The 17,837-nt window shown below is 42.5% G+C and overlaps 1 protein-coding gene across 5 annotated transcripts in view; it reads right to left on the minus strand.

Annotated features, from left to right (window-relative positions):
* Positions 1 to 2,062: 2,062 nt before the first annotated feature.
* Positions 2,063 to 17,837, minus strand: part of LOC119030956 (spectrin beta chain, non-erythrocytic 1) — a 50,098-nt gene continuing 34,323 nt past the window's right edge. For 2 of the 5 annotated variants that reach the window (XM_037118959.1, XM_037118961.1), the window contains 28 exons: positions 17,285 to 17,438; positions 16,781 to 17,175; positions 16,428 to 16,691; positions 16,134 to 16,345; positions 15,688 to 15,825; positions 15,344 to 15,563; positions 14,666 to 15,202; positions 13,656 to 13,858; positions 13,452 to 13,542; positions 13,176 to 13,322; positions 12,664 to 12,927; positions 12,203 to 12,427; positions 12,015 to 12,104; positions 11,563 to 11,841; positions 11,333 to 11,463; positions 11,029 to 11,233; positions 10,546 to 10,920; positions 10,210 to 10,454; positions 9,954 to 10,092; positions 9,718 to 9,802; positions 9,308 to 9,504; positions 9,095 to 9,219; positions 8,925 to 9,000; positions 7,988 to 8,065; positions 6,833 to 7,011; positions 6,522 to 6,695; positions 5,973 to 6,015; positions 2,063 to 5,837 (listed from right to left, as the gene is read on the minus strand). In XM_037118959.1, the coding sequence (XP_036974854.1) occupies positions 5,628 to 5,837; positions 5,973 to 6,015; positions 6,522 to 6,695; positions 6,833 to 7,011; positions 7,988 to 8,065; positions 8,925 to 9,000; positions 9,095 to 9,219; positions 9,308 to 9,504; positions 9,718 to 9,802; positions 9,954 to 10,092; positions 10,210 to 10,454; positions 10,546 to 10,920; positions 11,029 to 11,233; positions 11,333 to 11,463; positions 11,563 to 11,841; positions 12,015 to 12,104; positions 12,203 to 12,427; positions 12,664 to 12,927; positions 13,176 to 13,322; positions 13,452 to 13,542; positions 13,656 to 13,858; positions 14,666 to 15,202; positions 15,344 to 15,563; positions 15,688 to 15,825; positions 16,134 to 16,345; positions 16,428 to 16,691; positions 16,781 to 17,175; positions 17,285 to 17,438 (5,481 nt within the window). In that variant the 3' untranslated portion in view covers positions 2,063 to 5,627. The remainder of the gene's footprint in view (positions 5,838 to 5,972; positions 6,016 to 6,521; positions 6,696 to 6,832; positions 7,012 to 7,987; positions 8,066 to 8,924; positions 9,001 to 9,094; positions 9,220 to 9,307; positions 9,505 to 9,717; positions 9,803 to 9,953; positions 10,093 to 10,209; positions 10,455 to 10,545; positions 10,921 to 11,028; positions 11,234 to 11,332; positions 11,464 to 11,562; positions 11,842 to 12,014; positions 12,105 to 12,202; positions 12,428 to 12,663; positions 12,928 to 13,175; positions 13,323 to 13,451; positions 13,543 to 13,655; positions 13,859 to 14,665; positions 15,203 to 15,343; positions 15,564 to 15,687; positions 15,826 to 16,133; positions 16,346 to 16,427; positions 16,692 to 16,780; positions 17,176 to 17,284; positions 17,439 to 17,837) is intronic. The other 3 variants (XM_037118962.1, XM_037118963.1, XM_037118960.1) reach the window with 2 other exon arrangements.

Raw genomic sequence — 17,837 nt, forward strand, 5'->3', positions numbered from 1 at the left:
TTAGAGAGGGGGAGTGACATGCAGCAAAGCGCCCCAGGCCAGGACTCGAACCCCGGGCCGCTAAACAAGGCCCCTCTTGGGAGTTTCTTGACGATGTTTCACCTCTTACCCAAGAGGCTTCTTAAGTTCCAGCTAACTGGAGGGGAGTTGCGGGAACCTCTGTGTGGGAGTGTCCTCCTGAGTTTCACAGTCCTTAAGGCCACTTATGGGTCAAACCAGCCCTCAATGTGGGCTGCTAAGGCTAGGTGAGCCCAGGTGTTGAACAGAGCTTAAAATCCTGCTGCCCTCTAGTTGATTGTGCACAGAAGAAGCTTCTTGGATGAGAAGTAAAACGTCTTCAAGACACTAAAACAAGTCCAGTTGCCGTCCAATACAGCACTTAGGGTTACCATGACCTATATGACTGAGAACCTTCATCAACATAAACTTAATTTAGCACTTTTCATATATACAATATCTTTACATGATAGCAACAAAAAATGTAAAGGAAGATCAGACAGTTTAATGTCCACACACCCCTGCTCCAAACACACACAGACCTTTAGACCTCCTCCCAGTTGCAGTTTATCTGCAAAGTTTCACGTCTCATATTTAAACCACACAGACCGCGTTCAGCTATGTGGAGGAGACGTTTCCTCCTACACCCTGCCCTCAATATAAACTTGTTATCCTGCCGGCTCATTATTTTTCTGAGGTCTATGACCATCGTCGTCATCCCCTCCTCATTTTTTTCAGCCTCCAGCACACACTGTCCTACAAAGGCAGAGAGCAGTAATTCCAGAGGAAGCTGAAGTTGGAGTGTTCTTAATGGCTGGATGAACAGATGGATAGGATGTAATATGTTTATTTCATCTCGTATTACACCAATTTATTCACAACAAAAAATATTGACATATGAAATATGTTAATTTACAATAACTGTGTGATTTAAAAGCAGCGTGACCAAATTAGATCATTGATTCCACTGAGCCAAGGCTAGCAAGTCTACTTTTTAATTCTTTACTTATGTACCAACTAACTTGTGGTTGTGGGATGAACTAAATAATCAAGATGTCAATTAAAAACAATTGATACAGGTTGATCCCAAGTCACCCCTATTTCTTGACTTAATTCTCTAAATTTTGATGAAATATGAAGGCTAGTTGCATTTTGGCCTTGCAGGCCTGCACAGAGATTAAAACCACTGTGGTGAAACTCGGGCTCGGGTTTCTCTGAGCAGCTCTCACTCAGGGTTTCACTCTTCAGATGACATCATCCTTCCCAGCATCCACTGATTCATCATTACCTGCTGTATGTTGCTCCATCATCCTTGACCTCATTCGCTGCAGTTGCATCATTAATTCATCTTTAAAAGGCAGCACTGCAGCAGGTATCTTTCCAACATCCTCTACAGACACACACACACACACACACAGCAACAACTATGTATTTCATCTTAACTGTATTCAAGAACCTACAACCAGTGTTTTCCTTTTGTCATCTTTGAGCTGTAGAATTAAGAAATTCATCCTTCCACAAGTACAATACAAATAGCATGCAGAATATTCAGTAAGCCAAACATGGTTCCAGTTAAGTTTCTTTTAGTGTTGAGCAATTATTGTTTAACATTAATAAAAGTAAAGACAAATCCTCTGTTAACTATGTCCATCCTTAGTCTAAAAGCTTATTTTGATCTCAGTTTTACACCATTTGATCTGGAATTTCTTCCATTTTATTTGAGGTTCGAGGATTCAGATGTTTAACAGGAAGACTGCAAAACAAACTGAGAATGTACAGGACGCATTAAGGATGCAAATGTCTGATGGAATGATGTTATTGTGTTGAATTATGGGAAATAACCCACCCTCAGCTAAATAAATAGGACACATCTCACCATTCTTATTTCAACCTGGCCTTTGTGAGACCCACAACAACTAAATTTTGACAGAGCCCCAGTATAATTAAAGTACGGCATGCCAATACAAAATGACCATGACCACTGTCGCACCATATGTACTGTTTTTTGAAGAAAATGTAACTGATAAATATAATGTATATATCAAAAAACACAGCAACAATATCACATTTTTGATTAAACCATGTTTTATTATTCCTAATATTAGATGTAGATACACAAGTCAACAAACATTATTTTTCGATTTGTAATGAAAATGCTCCACAGCACACTGACATCGTGTGGAAGGGGTCTGGTATTACAGACACGTACCTGAAAATGGACAGCAGTTATAACTTTTGCAATAAGTTGCATTAGTAACAGTAGTAGTAATAGTAACAACAGTAGCAATAATGTAATAATAGCAATTAATAATAGTAGTGGTATTAACAACTCTGAATTACAGAGGAAGGAACAGACATTCGTCAAAAGTAATGAGAAATGAAGGTAGGTGGACAGGCTTATCAAATGCTGCGAGACAGACCACTGGATGAAAAAATACAAGCTCCCAACTAGACAGCAAATATCCTGCCTTCTTCTAAAAAAGGAAGCTCAAATTGTCACCAGTCTGTATTCACTCATATCTAATACTTAACAAGTAAAAGTTGTTGTTTTTTTTCTTCATTAAGTACTCCCATTGTTTCAAGTACTCTCATAACCAAAAAAATCCACCTCTTTGACATCAATAATACATACTTCCCATGTCCTGGTCAAAGCTCACCAGTAAGCACAATGTTATTATTATTTATTTATTTTATTTATTTATTTTAAAAGGATGCAACATCGAATCACAGCCAGCTGAGGACCACTCCCACAAGACTGGATCGCCAGGGTCATTCTGCATTAAATATACAGTACGGTGTCGATGTGTGAGTGTGTGTGTGTGAAAGAGAGAGAGCTCGCGTACAGTATATATGTCAAGTATGAGAAATGTGTTTTTGCTTCACATGACCAATTTGGCCAAACTAATTTTTGAATCATTCACATTCAAATGAGCTGATAAGAAAATACACTGTGTGACCTTTAAACTTGGAACTCCTTAACATCAACTGGATGCTGCCTCTGACGCACAGAGCAGAGGAAAAAAAAGGTAGCAATTGGTCACTAAAAACAGCTCGTCCACCGGGGGGAAGGGGGGAAGAATGACTCCTCCATTCGAGATTGTGCACGATGTACGATTACTGCGTCGGCTCACTTATGTATGCAATGACCTTGTTAGCTTTGCTCTTCATTTAAGGCTGCTTAAACTAGGAGCTTTATCAGAGTCCCGCTGTCAGACACAAGGCAGCCAGTTTGGTCAAGTTTGTACCAGGTGCTGTCGACTGAACCCCAGGGCATTCACACACTTCTCTTCTCGGACCTCGAGGGTCTTCGATTTGAGCAGAACAGACCACCGGCCCCACATTCATTTTGGACTGGAAAATAAGGCCAACCCCGATTACACTACAACCAAATGCAGCTGTTTGTGTTGTCACAACAGTGTGGCGCGACATTCCTGTGGTCTAATCAGCCCTCTATGACATGGCATCCAGGCAATTGCCAGCTTTGAAGAGTTACTTTCAAGATGTAATAAATCACTTGCGACCTACTTTGTAAGAAAATCCATGATACTCTTGAATTCAGAATTGTTATCCAGTAACTTCCTGTTACATTTTGGCAGTTTGAAAAAGGCAAATTAAGACGTGGATTTAACATCCGGAGATATTTATATAAAGTTGCACTACGGCCTACAATCTCACAATAAACTGGAAAATGCCGTTATCTTGTTTTAGATAAAGGTAAATGCCAATCACTTATAATTAATTGCTCTCCAACCCTGGTATGAAGTGAGCTCATGTTTTCAGAGTACACGACACAGAAGAGACTAGATGGCAACAATGAGACACACACAAGTATAAACCTACATGAAGTCATGCCACATACGCGAGAGCACAAACGTCTAAAGAGACAATTTAGGATTTAGCTTTATATGGTTTCTGTTACTTCATATACCTGCATATATAATCCACTGACATACATTAGATCATTGCCACAGGGCACATTTTTAATACGCGTCTTCGTACTAAGAAAGCCTCTGTTACGACTGTTCGAATGGAGGGTGGCTTTGTATAAAGGGGTCCAGTGTATCTGTAGTGGGTTCAAGTAAGGCTCAGTACACCTCTCTCTGTAAAGGCGCTTTCTTCGCTTCCTTCCCCAATCTCACTTCCACACCCCTCACTTCACCTGTAATGAGACCTTTCAGCTGTCCGTCTGTCCTGCTCGCATTTTTCTGCTGTCTGCCACAGAAAATGTGCTTCAGCTATTTGTATCTACAAACTGCCCCCATGCCTTCACACCAGCAGATAGAGAGAGAGAACAGAAATAGATATTAGAAGACTAAAACAGAAATAATGAAACCGCCTTGAGGAACGCCATCGGTAATGTCAAGCTTACACAGAATAAAAAACCGAAAGAAGCAAAAAAGGAAAAAGCTTGTTTTTTAAATGAAATCATTCCAGTAAGATTATTTTGCATCTGGTTTTCGTCTACATTTTGCGGACTGAAAAGCAGCATTCATCTGGCCACGTCTGATCAGGAATAACATAAACGTGCAAAAATCCACGGCACCACAACTATCACACACGCATACACACCCACGCACACACACTAGAAAACTAATCTTCTCTGCTTTGTACAGAAAAAAAAAAGAAATTCAAAAATTAAGCAGAAAAGATCACTCAAAAGAAATAATCAAATACAGGCAAAATTAGAGATAAAATAAAAAATAAAACCACTTATTAAATATATATATATATAATTTTCCCAATGAAACTTGTGATCACTTACTGCACGCTGCTAAAATTTAATGAGCTTTATTTTTTCTCAAAACACCTCATAAACTGGCATTCCTAAAAAAAAAAAATAATAATAATAATAATAATAATAATACGGACAAGGGCAAGCCCAACATTCTCCATTAGTTTAACCAAATTTGTTTCTCTCCACAACACGAATCAAGATTATCTACTGTCAAATTAATTAGTTTGTTTTCTCAAACCAGCAATAGCAAAAGATAAATAATAATAATAATAATAATAATAATAATAATAACGGCAATAATATCGGTCAGGTTAATAACATCAATACCAAGAACAGAAAAAGAGACTGATGTGATCCTTCCCAAAGAGAGAGTGCTCCAAAGCGAAGAAATAAAACCAGAGTGCACCACAGTGGAAAGCCACCATCCATCGTTTTATTAGTAACGCAGCATCAAAACGGCTCAGCTAGTCAAGACTCACCGAAGAGAAAAGATTCATGCTGAGGGAGAGAGCCGCTTTTGTGGACTGGAACTGAACTCGGCCTGGATCCCTGCTAATGCCAACCACACCTGCTACTGACAAATAAACTCTGCTGGTTGGCTGAAATTACCTGAAGTTGGATGAGGGCTTTCATTGTTTGGTGCAGCTTAAATGTGAAATATGGATTGGGTAAAAGTAAAAGACGGATAAAAACTGGCGAGGGAGAGAATCAAAGAGAAAGAAAAGAAACAAAGTTCTCTGTAAGCCACGTACAGCAGCTGTCGACAGATTCCTCGGGGGCCTGCGCTGAGAGCAGTGTGTTTTTGTGACCTGTTTGTACTTTCCTTCCTGCCTTTCTGCTTCAGTTTGTTGAAATTTTGACAAATGTAGCTTCCATTGATGGTTTTATAAGTGTTCTATTTTTTCTTGCCAAAGAAGCTGAACCTCTTCTCGCGATCCTTCTCTTTCCCATCTTTGTTGCGCATGGTAACGCCTCCGGCATCACCTGAGCTGGGGGAGATGGGAGGCATCGTCATGGCACGGCTGAGCGCCCGCGGACCTCCAGGCGACTCTTCTCCTGTTGGAATGGAGCTGAGGATGGAGCGGATCCAGGAGCTCATTTCCGCCTTTAGAAAGTCAAAAAACTTGATTATTTTCCATTATTCAGGCTGAGTCACAGCACACCAACATTGTTTTCTACACAAACATCATTTGTTTTTTTTATCTATACTAGTAGAGTTATTCTGCCTTGTACATCTCACCTCATCCTTTGCCTGGAACAGGTACTCTTTTCCATCCCCTAGCCTAGAGACAGAGTTGAGAAGATAAACCATTAGTCAGGGATCAACTATAAAGTCTAATAAATCCATCTGAGGTTTTTTCCATTGACGTATATAAAGACAGATGACTAGTCTCCACTCCCTCCCACGGCACAAACATAAAGCCAAATTATCCTGAATAGCAGCACTCCCATATTGCGCTGGTGATGTCATTTGGAGCCAGAGTCTGCACAGTAAAGATCAGGGTTGGAGGTCCTGCACATACACCCACCTGGTCAATAACAAGCAGCGCTCAGTTTTCAATCATGGTGTTTAACTCCATTTTTATAACTTCAAATATCTAATTATCCAATCTTACCAGAAAAAGCAACAGTTGAACATGACACCACCAAATTATTTGCCAACATGAAAGGAGCGGGCTTTATGAGCTTCGCAGCAGCCAGACACTAAAGGGGCGATCACACTGTTGTGACTTCACTCTTGGGGCGCTGCCATGCCGTCAATCTTTTAAAAACAGTCAGTGAGTCTCACCTGAGCTTGAATACATGTTTCCTCTTCTTATAGTCGGAGGCTACCTCACACACGGCCTCTCCGAGGCTGATGGGTACCTCTCCGTGGTATGGAATGCCGTTGCTTGCGCTCTTGTTGTCTTTATAGAAACCAAGACTTCCTTTTCTTAAGACACAGTACACATTCTGCCAGGACCTACACGAGCAGAGAAAGTGTCAGGAACAGCGTGTGTTGCAGTCAAAAAACAAAAAAGTACATACATTTTTTTCTATATTATATGGCAGATGGAGGCAATCAGTGATGATCTCTTATAACCTCTTGACAACACTCACCTGGTAGCTGCCTTTTTGCTGTGGGACTCCATCTCCTGCTTTCGACAGAGCATCCCCTCCATGGTTTCTGGTTCGGACTCTGCTCCGCCCCTGCTCGGTAACGTGGCAGACGGCTCGAGGCGAGACGATGCCAGCCCACTGTCCCTACCTGGCCCGTTCACAGACTCCGACTCTGAGCCCTGTGGTTTAAACCAGAACACGGATGGGGATTAGAAGGAAGAAAAACACATGGTTGGATGGACGCAGTGAGCAGTAGAGCAGCCATTCACAGCCATACATAAAAAGCCATGAGTTTGCTTGCTTCGACGGCACTATATGATTACCTGAGATAACAGCATAGCGTGGGTTCAGAAGGTCCAACATAATCACACAGTACAGTCATATTAAACGGGACGATAACCGTCATTCACATGGGTAAGGCTTATGATTGAAATAACCATCTAGATGGAAAGCATGCATGCTAAAAAAGGATTTTTAAAATGTCTATATTTAAAGAATAGAATAAGGGAGTCCGATATTAGAATTGGAATATACATTTGGAATAAAATTGTTATGACTATTATTATAGTCTTAATGCTCAGTCACTTACTGAGCAAGCGTGAATGAATAAATCATAATCTACATTACAACACACAAACAAAGAAAAAAAAAGTACATGAACACACTAAAGTACTGTTCAACTCAGTTATTGGCCTTGGATACACGTGTCTGTTTCTTTCCCCCTCATTGAGCCTTTTTTTCAACCAAGTGCTGTTGACTTAAGTGACACACACATCACAGGAAGTGTACACATATAAATAGAAGACTACAACAAACTACATATAAACTGGCTTTCAACAGCTACAATTATCACCACATTTACAACTCCGGGCGCCACATTTACAGTCACTCCTGTCCTGGTCAATACGAGCACAAATATAACAGCAGACTGATCCATGAAAGCAACCCTTTCATGAATCTGCATCATGCTTTTAAAAAGCAGTGGGACTCATTTATGGTGCATGAATAAATAAAGCAATGGTTTGAATCTGACACAGAGCGATGGCTTCTCGAGAGAAGAAGTGAGGTGCTGCAGTTGACCAGGAGCTGAGCGGAGGAGGCTGTGACGGGGGCGGGGTGGGGAAGCTACAAAGCTGACCATGGCTTGGTACTCACACGCTCCGTCTGCTTTGGCTTACACACACGCTTAGGCTCTGATTTCTTTCCCAATGACAACGAAAGCGATAATGACTGCTGGTAAAAACGCAATAAGAAATTGTTAAGAGATCCTTGGCAGAAACGCAAAAGTTAGAAAATAGGTTACACACCTTTAACTTCTTTCAGTGTAAACTGCCATCATCTCCTCTGAAACACAAGAAAGCCACCATGTGCTTCCTATCTACCATCTATCTTTTTATCAGGAGTTATATTAGGATTGTGTAACGTGTAGGGTAGTTGACGTGCATATCCAACTGAAACAAGGTTCCTCAGATGGTGGGTGAGTTCCCACTTCCTCTGCAGACCTCAGGTGATACTGATTGTTTTCACTGCTTCCACACTATTATGGGTGCTTGTTTCTTTAAGTATCTTAAACTTACTGTAAACTTTTAGAGCATATTGTTTCTAGGTATTTTGCTTGAATTAACATTTCATAAGTAATCTACACTTATACATACTCTTGTTAAAAAAAAATCATACTTTACTTTATACTTTCATTAGTATAATAGCAATCAATGTCATTATATGAACAGTGAATATGTACAGAAAACAACACTGTGGATTGGAATAGAACAGACACAGACAGGGACATACACTAACATACAGTTACACTGTGTATTTGTCATATGTATGACAGGTTTGGATTACTTTTGTATATTTTCTTCAAATTCATGGTTGGCTTGTTTTTCTCTATTAAAGTTTTTAAAACACAAATTGAGAGGAAGTATGAATGTTATTGTATAAGGGAAGACAACATTGAAAATGACATTAGATGACATTCCGTGCTAGATTAAAGAATGACAGTGAAAACCTGGTAAGAATGACTCTGTTGCATCACAGAGCAGAAACACTGAAATACGTTTAAAGCCCTTGCATATAATAAAACACGTCTCACCTGTGATGTGTCATTATCGCTGTGTACTCCATTCACTGACACCGACTGATTGAGTGTGGTCTGGTCCAGACTCGTTCTGCGTTTGAGAGCGAGAGAAAGTATGTGAAATTATGTGAAACCATTATCTGTTGGTACTATACACCAACAATGTTTTACCCCCGATGGTTTACCTGGCTGCAGAGTCATGTACATGACTTTCTGTCTCAGACTGTGCCACTTCTGCCGGAGGTGGTGTAGGGGGTCGTCGTGCTCTCTCCTCTTCTTCTCGCCTCCTCTGCATCTCATGCTCCTCAAGCTAAAACAAATGGGAACTCAGTAATTCCATCGAAAACCGAATCCTTCTCAAGTACATATATAATATTGTGCTTTAACTCTTCACTTACTGTAGTGAGTTTCTCCAGTAGCACAAAGCGTTCTTCCCAGGATGCAGCCAGTTTCTCAAAGGCTTCATGGCGCTTAATAAGGCTCTCTACCTCATCCACATTTGCGCCCAGCTCTGCTGCTCGCACCAAAGGTTCTTGCCCCGCCAACCAAGACTCTGCCACATAGGCATCACGTCCAAACTGCAGCACCTCCAGCACTGAGATGGAGAGAGGAACAGCACAAAAGAGAAAGAATTACATCAAGTGTTGACTTGACTTTAACTTTGCATCCAATAGGCCTTCAAACTGGAAATATCTATCTACCATCTTTTAACCTGTAACAACGTGTCCACAGCAATGTACAGGCACACATGGTACTATTCGATTGAATATACCTTGTAAAAGCTCTTAAACCTGTTCAGCACTCATACCAATTTGTAAGTGGTCCATCTTGTCTTGCCACTTTTTGTTGATCCTATCTCTCTTTTCCTGGAGTTGAGCCAGTTTCTCTCTGATCTGTGAACAAGGAACATTCAGTAATGAACACGCATGAAAAGACTTACATTGAATGATAAGCCACAATCAGCCCGTATACTCAGAGCTGTTTCTTACAGTTATGCATTGATGCAACTGCAGATAACAGTGAGGGAGACATATTGCGCATTACCTCGTCAGATGCATAGTGATTATTGTTGATGAGAGCGTTTCCCATATCGATGCAGGCAGTAAAGCTGTCTGCCCTCGTCTCAATCTCTGACTTAATGTCCTGATGATTGGCAATGACCAACCCTGCGGAAGAAACATCCCTAGAACAGAAAGGAGAAAGAGCTGAGATTAAATAATTGAAAACAAATTATAACAGCATTTATGACAGCATTCATTACAGTAACTGGAACAAGAATCAAGCATAAAATGAGATCTACCTAGGGCTGTCATGTGCGTCAATCTGCAGGTTCACACCGTCCATCCAGAGCATGAGGTCCCGCACCATGTTGAAGAAGCGGAACTTCTCCACGGTGTCCAGCAGGAGGAGCCTGCGGGCCTGTCCAGCCTCGAGCAGGCCCTCCCAAGCAGAAGAAACAGCATGTTCGCTCCTGTGAATGTCATCAGCTTTCTCCCCAGCGTAGGCCTTCTGCAGTCGCGCTGCGTCATCTTGCACCTGGTTCACCTAGGAGGTCAAAGAGGAAGAGAGGACATTCAGTTTTCATCTGGCTCTCTTGGAGTATAACTGGAGGAATCTGTATTAACAGACAGCTGACCTGTCCACTGAGGGCCTGGATGTCATTTTCAAAAGTATTGTGCTGTCTGTGTAGATGCTGAACAGTGTTCAGGTCGCGGCCAAGGTCAGAAGGCAGCCCTTCCCTCTTCTCCTTAACACGTCCGAGCACCTCCATGGCATCCTGATGGAATCGGTGCAGCTCATAGGATGCTGCCAACATCTGTGTGCGTGTGTCAATCAGTTCCAGCAGATCGGCCCAAGCCTCGTTCAACCCATCTTTCCACTCAGCCACACTGGCGTTCTCTGGATGACCCGACTCAATCAGGTCATCTGCCTGCCCATTTACACCATCGACACGCTCTTGGCCGATATTGCTGGTGTCACGAGCAAATTCCCTGAACTTGTCCCTCAGCATCTGTAGAAAGAAAGAAATCAGGGCAGAAGTGGAAAACAATTAATTCAGTTAAAATTCCCTGAGCCTCAGTGTCTCCAAAGCATGTGACTGAGGAAAAAAAAAACTCACTGTGACATGTTCATAGTCCTGTCCTAGTTCATGGGAGCCAGCAACCACCTCCCTCTCAGCGATCCATTGTTCCAGGTCATCCACCTCCCGCTTCAGCTGGGTCAGCCGCAGCCTCTCCTGAAGCCGCCCACGACGCTCCTCAGCGAGGTCTTTCAACCCTGCATACAGTTTGTCAACTTGGGCTTGCCGTAGGGTGATTCTCTCGCTGTTTACATAAAAATTAGAGCAAGACAGATCAGCATTCATAACAAGCCATGTTTCAAGGCTGACGCTTCAACATTTAGAGCTTTTTGTGTACTCTCACCTTTCTGGGTGTTCACTGGTGACCATGAGGCGGCTGCTGTTAGCTAACTGGTGAATGGTTTGAGCGTAGTCCTCAAGTGCCTGTTCCAGAGTCTGGTGCTTCTTGACCATCACAAGTGCGCTTTGCTCGTCCTGGGAGACAAACAGGAAATTATTAGGTTTTCTCAATACTGATGATTCTGAGAGAGTTGCACTAAGAGTTATTTTATGTTTGATGTCATCTCAACTTACCTTGGCTTTTTCCTCTGACATCATGTGCAGCTCTTGTTCTCCCATCCAGGCCTCAGCCTCTGCTGCATCAGCATAGAACTGCTGGGCGCGGTTGGCTTCTATCAGACGGGCGTGACGCTTGTCTGTCTCAGCAATCAACTGATCCCAGAGGTCCCGCAGTTCAACAAGGCGCTCCTCTAGGACAGACTGTCTCTCGCCATCTACCTGGCTCTGGGTTTTGCCTCGTCTATGGATATCATCGATGCGAGGCTGGTGGCCCTGGATCTCCTTCTGCAATGTCTAATTCAGAAAGGGATTCGAATTTGGTCCATACCCAGTTAAGGTGATGAATAATTGAATGAGTGTAAGTCACTTTTATCTTCCTTTAATTACCCTGCATTACATTAAAACAAAAATACTAGCAATTAATCATTTCTGCCTGCATGTTATTTCTTTTTTCTATTTCACTGTACCTGGTTCTTCTTGATGAGCAGCTGTACGGTGGGCAGGTCTTTTCCATGGTCTGTGGAATCCGCCAGGGGCATCCTCTCCTTCACCCACAGCTGAGAGAAAAACAGAAGAATGAATAAAACATGAGCATCAGGCAAAACAGCATCTAACAGTAACAATTAATGATCAGCAGTCAGGTAATCCAACTCACAATTTCATCCTCCAGATCTCTGTTGAACTGATGTGCTTCTTTGGAGGCCAGCAGTTGCTGTCTTCTCAGTTTGAGGGGCTCCTGAAGGTTGGAGAAGTTGTCAGTGACGCGCCTTTGCTGACCATCAACCTCAGCGAGTCCAGCGTCCTCCTGGGTAAGGGCCAGAGCCTGAGACTGGAGCGACTGTACCTCCTTCTCTCTGACCTCCATCTGGCTCTCAAGCATCTATACAGAGACAGTACAAAGAAATAAGACATGAAGATATTATATTTGGCTATCTATAGATAGATCTGGCCAGTTCCACTACATGCACTCAGCTTAGAATCTATAGGATTTATAAAATATTCTCAAAATTAAGTGCAGATCAAAGTCTTTAGGTAATTTTTCAAAATTAAGATTTTTTTTAGCATATCATATCAAAGCTAAGTAATTAAACAGTGTTTCTTGACAGTGAGGTCTACCTGATGCTTTTTGAGCAGGATATTGACACTGGTCAAATCTTTGCCATAGTCGTCACTATGCAGCTGACTCTCAAGGTTTTTCAACCAGACATCGAGAGCGGAGCAGCTCTGTGTGAAGAGCTCTGCTCGGTTAGCATCGAACAAGCACTGGGCTTTCGTCTGGGTGGTGCCCTCCAGCTCTTCCCATTGACGCTGCAGGTCCTCCAGGGTCTGCTGAACAACAGGTTTCAGCTCTGGCTTCTCTGCCACCAGGGCCTGACCTTCCTGTTGGAGATAGGAAATAAGGCAAAAGGTTTGAAATGATGTTAATTTAGCTGTAATGGAAACGTCAGTGCTAAGAGGTTGTCCCCAGTGTGAAGAAAAATGAATTAAGGAAATTCTATCTATGCTTTTTGATCAGTCTAGCCATTACCAATCTCGTCACCAGACAGGTGGATGGAAGTACAGATTAATAATGGTTTCTAAAAAATAAAAATAAAAAAGGGTTATCAACAATATAAAAATGGCAGCACCTTATCAATCTTGTCCAGCCAATCTTTGTTGGAGGCCAGCTCAGCCATGAAGGCTTGATGTTTCTGCCACTTGCTGTGAAGATTTCTGGCCTCATCATAAGACATGTCCTGTGCCGTCAGCATCTTCTCATTGATCCACAATGTGAGCTACGGAAAAGAGAAAGCATTATGGAAAAAACATTATAATAAATAATACTGTGTGACTTAAACGTATGTATCTTTAAGCATCCTTACTTTTTACCGCATGCTTTCATTTTATTCAAAATCATTATTTACCTCCTGTCCGTCTTGGAGGAAATGCTGAAGTTCACGGTTATCCTTAAGCTTTGTCAGCAATTCATTAGCAGCCTCCTTATTCTTGAGATGTCTGGAGAAAATGAAGGCGAAAGCTAAATGAGCATCTCTTCAAACATCAAATTAAAATGAGAAACTTGCATTAAATGGGTCTTCCCCACAATCATTCACTTTGAAAGCCCTAACCTTTCCTGGATGGAATCAACTTTTTCCTGGATCTTGTCAGAGTTTGCATTACAGTCATTAATGAGGCGCCGTCCAGCCTCGACCACACCAGTTATCTTCTCCTCACTGGCCTCTGTGGTGGTGAGGAAATCCTCATGCTTCTTAATGGCCTCCTCTGCTCCCTGAAGACTGGTGGGCATCTCTATGTGAGACAGCACATACTCCTACACAGAGGGAAAGGAATGTCACAAATTTCGTTAAAAATTTCTTCCAGGCAATTACAGCATTCCACTGATTTCTCTTGACCTTCATTTCTGTCTTCTATCTCTCTAAACTAGAAGGGGCTATACATATAATGTATTGTTTAAATCAACAATCTACATTAATTGTTCCATCTGTCTTTAAATTCCTACACTTCCTACAGTCCTTACATGTGGATGGAATTTATTAGCCTTTACAATTATTTTTGAGCCACCAAGAACTATGACAGTAGGCCTCAGGATTTTATGGCATTAAAATTGACCCAGTATAGCAGCAGTAGCAGCTCACTTATCTCCTCCCAGTTGATCTGATTTTAGAGCGAGGTGTGTATAAACCTATGACTGAGCAATAATGTTTGTCAAAAACAGCCACACAACCATAATAAAATCTAACATGGTCAAAATTTCAGATCACCAAAATTACAAAATATCTGTAATAAATATCGAGATTATAAACATGAATGTAATTAAGCACATTGTGGTCAGGTAGAGAACAATGGAATAGGCAATAGAAATCTGAATTTAATTCAGATTTCCCACCAGACCCACTCATATTTACCTTAACTCGTGCTCTGCCTAAATACCTAATCATCCACCTAAATTATACAGTATTATATAGTATTTCAGGTACACACAGTTACTTGGCTTTGAATTTGGCACAGACTGCTGGACTGTAGACTCTGCCAGTAATGCTGCCATTGATACATAATGGTTGTCGCAATGAGGCCATGGTTCACTGGCACAGGCTGAAGTTCAAAGTGTATTCCTAACCTGGCTGTTGAGGAAAGCCTCTGCCTGCTTTGCATCTCTCAAGAATGTCTGGAAGTCAAAAGCTTGTGCCAAAAGACTGTGGCGGTTTTCCCACATGCGACGCAGCTCATGCCAACCCGTATCCAGTGCCTGGAGCCTCTGGGCCAAGAACATGTACTGGGCATCTGTCTGACCTTGAGTCACTTCCTCACCAACAGCCCGCATCTTCTCATAGTCCTCCTTATAGTTATCCACCTCATTCTTAATACTCTCATGCTGGGCAAGCAAACTCTCAGCCTCAGGCAGAGAGGTAGGAATGTCCTCTGAGGCTACTGCTGTCTGGGTACGGGACAGCCAGGACTGGAAATCATCCAGATCCCTGAGGAAGCCCTGCAGCTTGCTGGCTTCGCCCAGTGACTCCTCACGCCGCTTCATGGTGGCGTTCAACTCCTCCCACACTTCCTGAATCTCTCCAAGACGTCCATGGATCTCTCCAGCCTGATCTGGATGTTCTTTGGCCAGCTTTTGTGCCTCATTTTTCAGGTCATCCAGTTTTCCCTGCAAAGACATCAAAATTATTTAAACGCAGAAGTGATGACAAGATACCTCAGCATGAAACAAATAACCCAATATTAATTTCCCATTATTTATTGCACAGTCTGTTCTGTTCCAATCTGTCACCATGTAAAATCTCCATACCTGAATTGCCTCCAGGTCCCTCTCCATGCCAGTCAGTTTGCGCTGAAGGGCCATCACTCCAGCCAGGTCATTGCCCAGGCTCTGAGTGGACTCAATCACCTTGGTCTTTTCCTTCATCCAACTTTGGATCTCATTACACTCCAAGTGGTAGTTCTGGATGTTAAGGGCCGACTCCAAACGCTGCTTCTTTTGACCGGCCAGTTGCTCAAACTCTTTCCATCTAGGGACCACACCAAACGCAATAATTTACCATAAATGCTAACCGCAGTGCTCATTTAGTACTAGAATACTGTATTTCTGTGTCAAGTAGTGTGTTTTATCAGTTCTTTTATATTAGCTCTAACCTGTTGTTCAGTTTGTCTCGTGTCTGGTGGATTTGGTCTTTGTCACAGCTGTCGGAGCTCAGCAGCTGCTCAGCCACCTGGTTCACGTCAGTGACACGAGTGCCCAGGTTGTTCATCTCAGGTTCCAGTGTCTCAAATCTGTAGCCATAAATAATAGACCAGCATCAATTCACTCATTCTGAAAAGTGTCATCTAATCCAGGCAAGATAGATCCATAGTTAATAAAGGTGTATGCAAGAGAAAGCAGCAGAATTTTGTATACTTTTAAGAACAAGATAGCAGCTATAAAATGATGTATTGGTGATTCATTTGGTCACAATTAATTTTTTTCTTTGGAATATCTTTTACTACAGTAGGTTCTGAGTGACAACAATATCATCATCATATATCTTATAAATTAAATCCTTTTTATCTCCATTCTTCCCTTCCCTAATGCCCAGACTAACCTCTGCTGCACCACCTCTAAGTCCTCCAGCTTGGTAGGGATCTCCATGCCATCTAACCATTGCTCCTTTTCTTCCACCCAAAGCTTACAGGCATCAGCTTCGCTAAACATACGGTACAGGGCCAGGGCACCTTCCAGAGCTTGGCGCCGATTTGCAGAAAGAGACTCCAGTTCTTCATAGCGCTGCTCAATAGCAGGTAAGCGACCTTCCACCTGCAGTCAGCAATAAACAATAATTTAGTCCCACAAACAGCATGTCATCATTGTAGAAGTATGAAAAACAAAGCATACATACCTCAGGGAAGTTTACATAGGCCTGTGGTAGTGCTTGGGCCTGTTCATGCAGGGAGTCGATGAGGGGGTGGTGGCTCTGGATCTCCTCCTCAATCTCCCTCTGCTTGCGAGCTAGAGTCTGGGTGGAGAACTCATCGTGGCCCACTTCTGGACTGGACACCTGTCTAAGTGTCTCCATGATCCATGCCTCCATGTCACTGGCATCTGTTTGAAACTGGTGCAGGGCCACCGATTCCTTAAGACTCTGCTCTCTGAGCTTTGTGGTCTGGGAGCAGACAGAACAAGATAAATATTTAAACAAAATATCTATATTCCATGCAAACAAAATTACAAAGAACTGTGACCACCACCCACCTCCTCCAGATGTGTCCACTGTGCACGGATGTCTTGAATCCTCTCTGTGACCTCCGGGGCTCCAAAGTGTCCCTCTTGAATCAAAGTTTCTCCAGCAGCGATGCTGTTACTCAAAGGGCCATAGCGAGCTGCCATTTCATCCCTGAAAGCCTCGTGTTTGCTGAGCAGGTGAAGGGCAGAAGTGAGGTCCCGGCCACAGTCTCCACTGGCCAGGATCTGCTCCTGCTCTCTGATCCAGGCTGCTTCCTCTCCGAGGTCCCACATGAACTGCCACAGGCGACGCGAGTCCTCTAGGCGATCTCTGCGATTTCCAGCAAGCTGACCAAGTTCATCGTAGGCTTGACCCAGCAGGTCAACCTTCTCACTAACTAGTCCCGGCTCACACGGTTTATAGGCTGTTAATTAAAAAAGAATACATTGTACTTAGATATTTTACACAAATTGTTCAGACTTAAGCTGCACAGTATGTACAGAAAGTGTGTGAGAACATGTTTGAAGACGCACCCTGTTCGTAGGAAGTGAAGCGCTGTGCAGCTCCCTGCACTCCCTTGATCCTCTCTGCCTGAGCTGAAATGTCCGCTTCTACCAGAGTGTGTTTCTGCAGCAGGTCTAACACATCATGCAAATGTTTGCCACTGTCCTGAGACTGCAGACGACCCTGAAACAGACACAATCCAGCAGAATATTTAGTTTCTTCATCTTAAAAATAAACCACCATGATTAAACCCAAAGTTTGGGTATTCTGTCCACCCACAGGATGAGTGAAGTGTGGACATTTATTCATATATTTATAAATTCTGTGATATAACCATTGTATGAGCTATGCCTTGCACTTTACAATTTTAATGACCAAAAAAACAAAAATAATAGCGGAGAGCAGAATTTCAACCAGCTGTAGCTTCCGATCATTAACCTAAACACAGGGGACCGAAGCCTTCCTAGAATGCCAACAGAGAAAATTCCTCTTATCTGAGTCACTAGAGCAGAAAGCCAATAAATGACTACAGGACAATGTGCTACAATAACAACAATAAAAAAATCTGAACAATAAAAAACT

This window comes from Acanthopagrus latus, chromosome 13, assembly GCF_904848185.1.
Source record: "Acanthopagrus latus isolate v.2019 chromosome 13, fAcaLat1.1, whole genome shotgun sequence".
NCBI lineage: Eukaryota > Metazoa > Chordata > Actinopteri > Spariformes > Sparidae > Acanthopagrus > Acanthopagrus latus.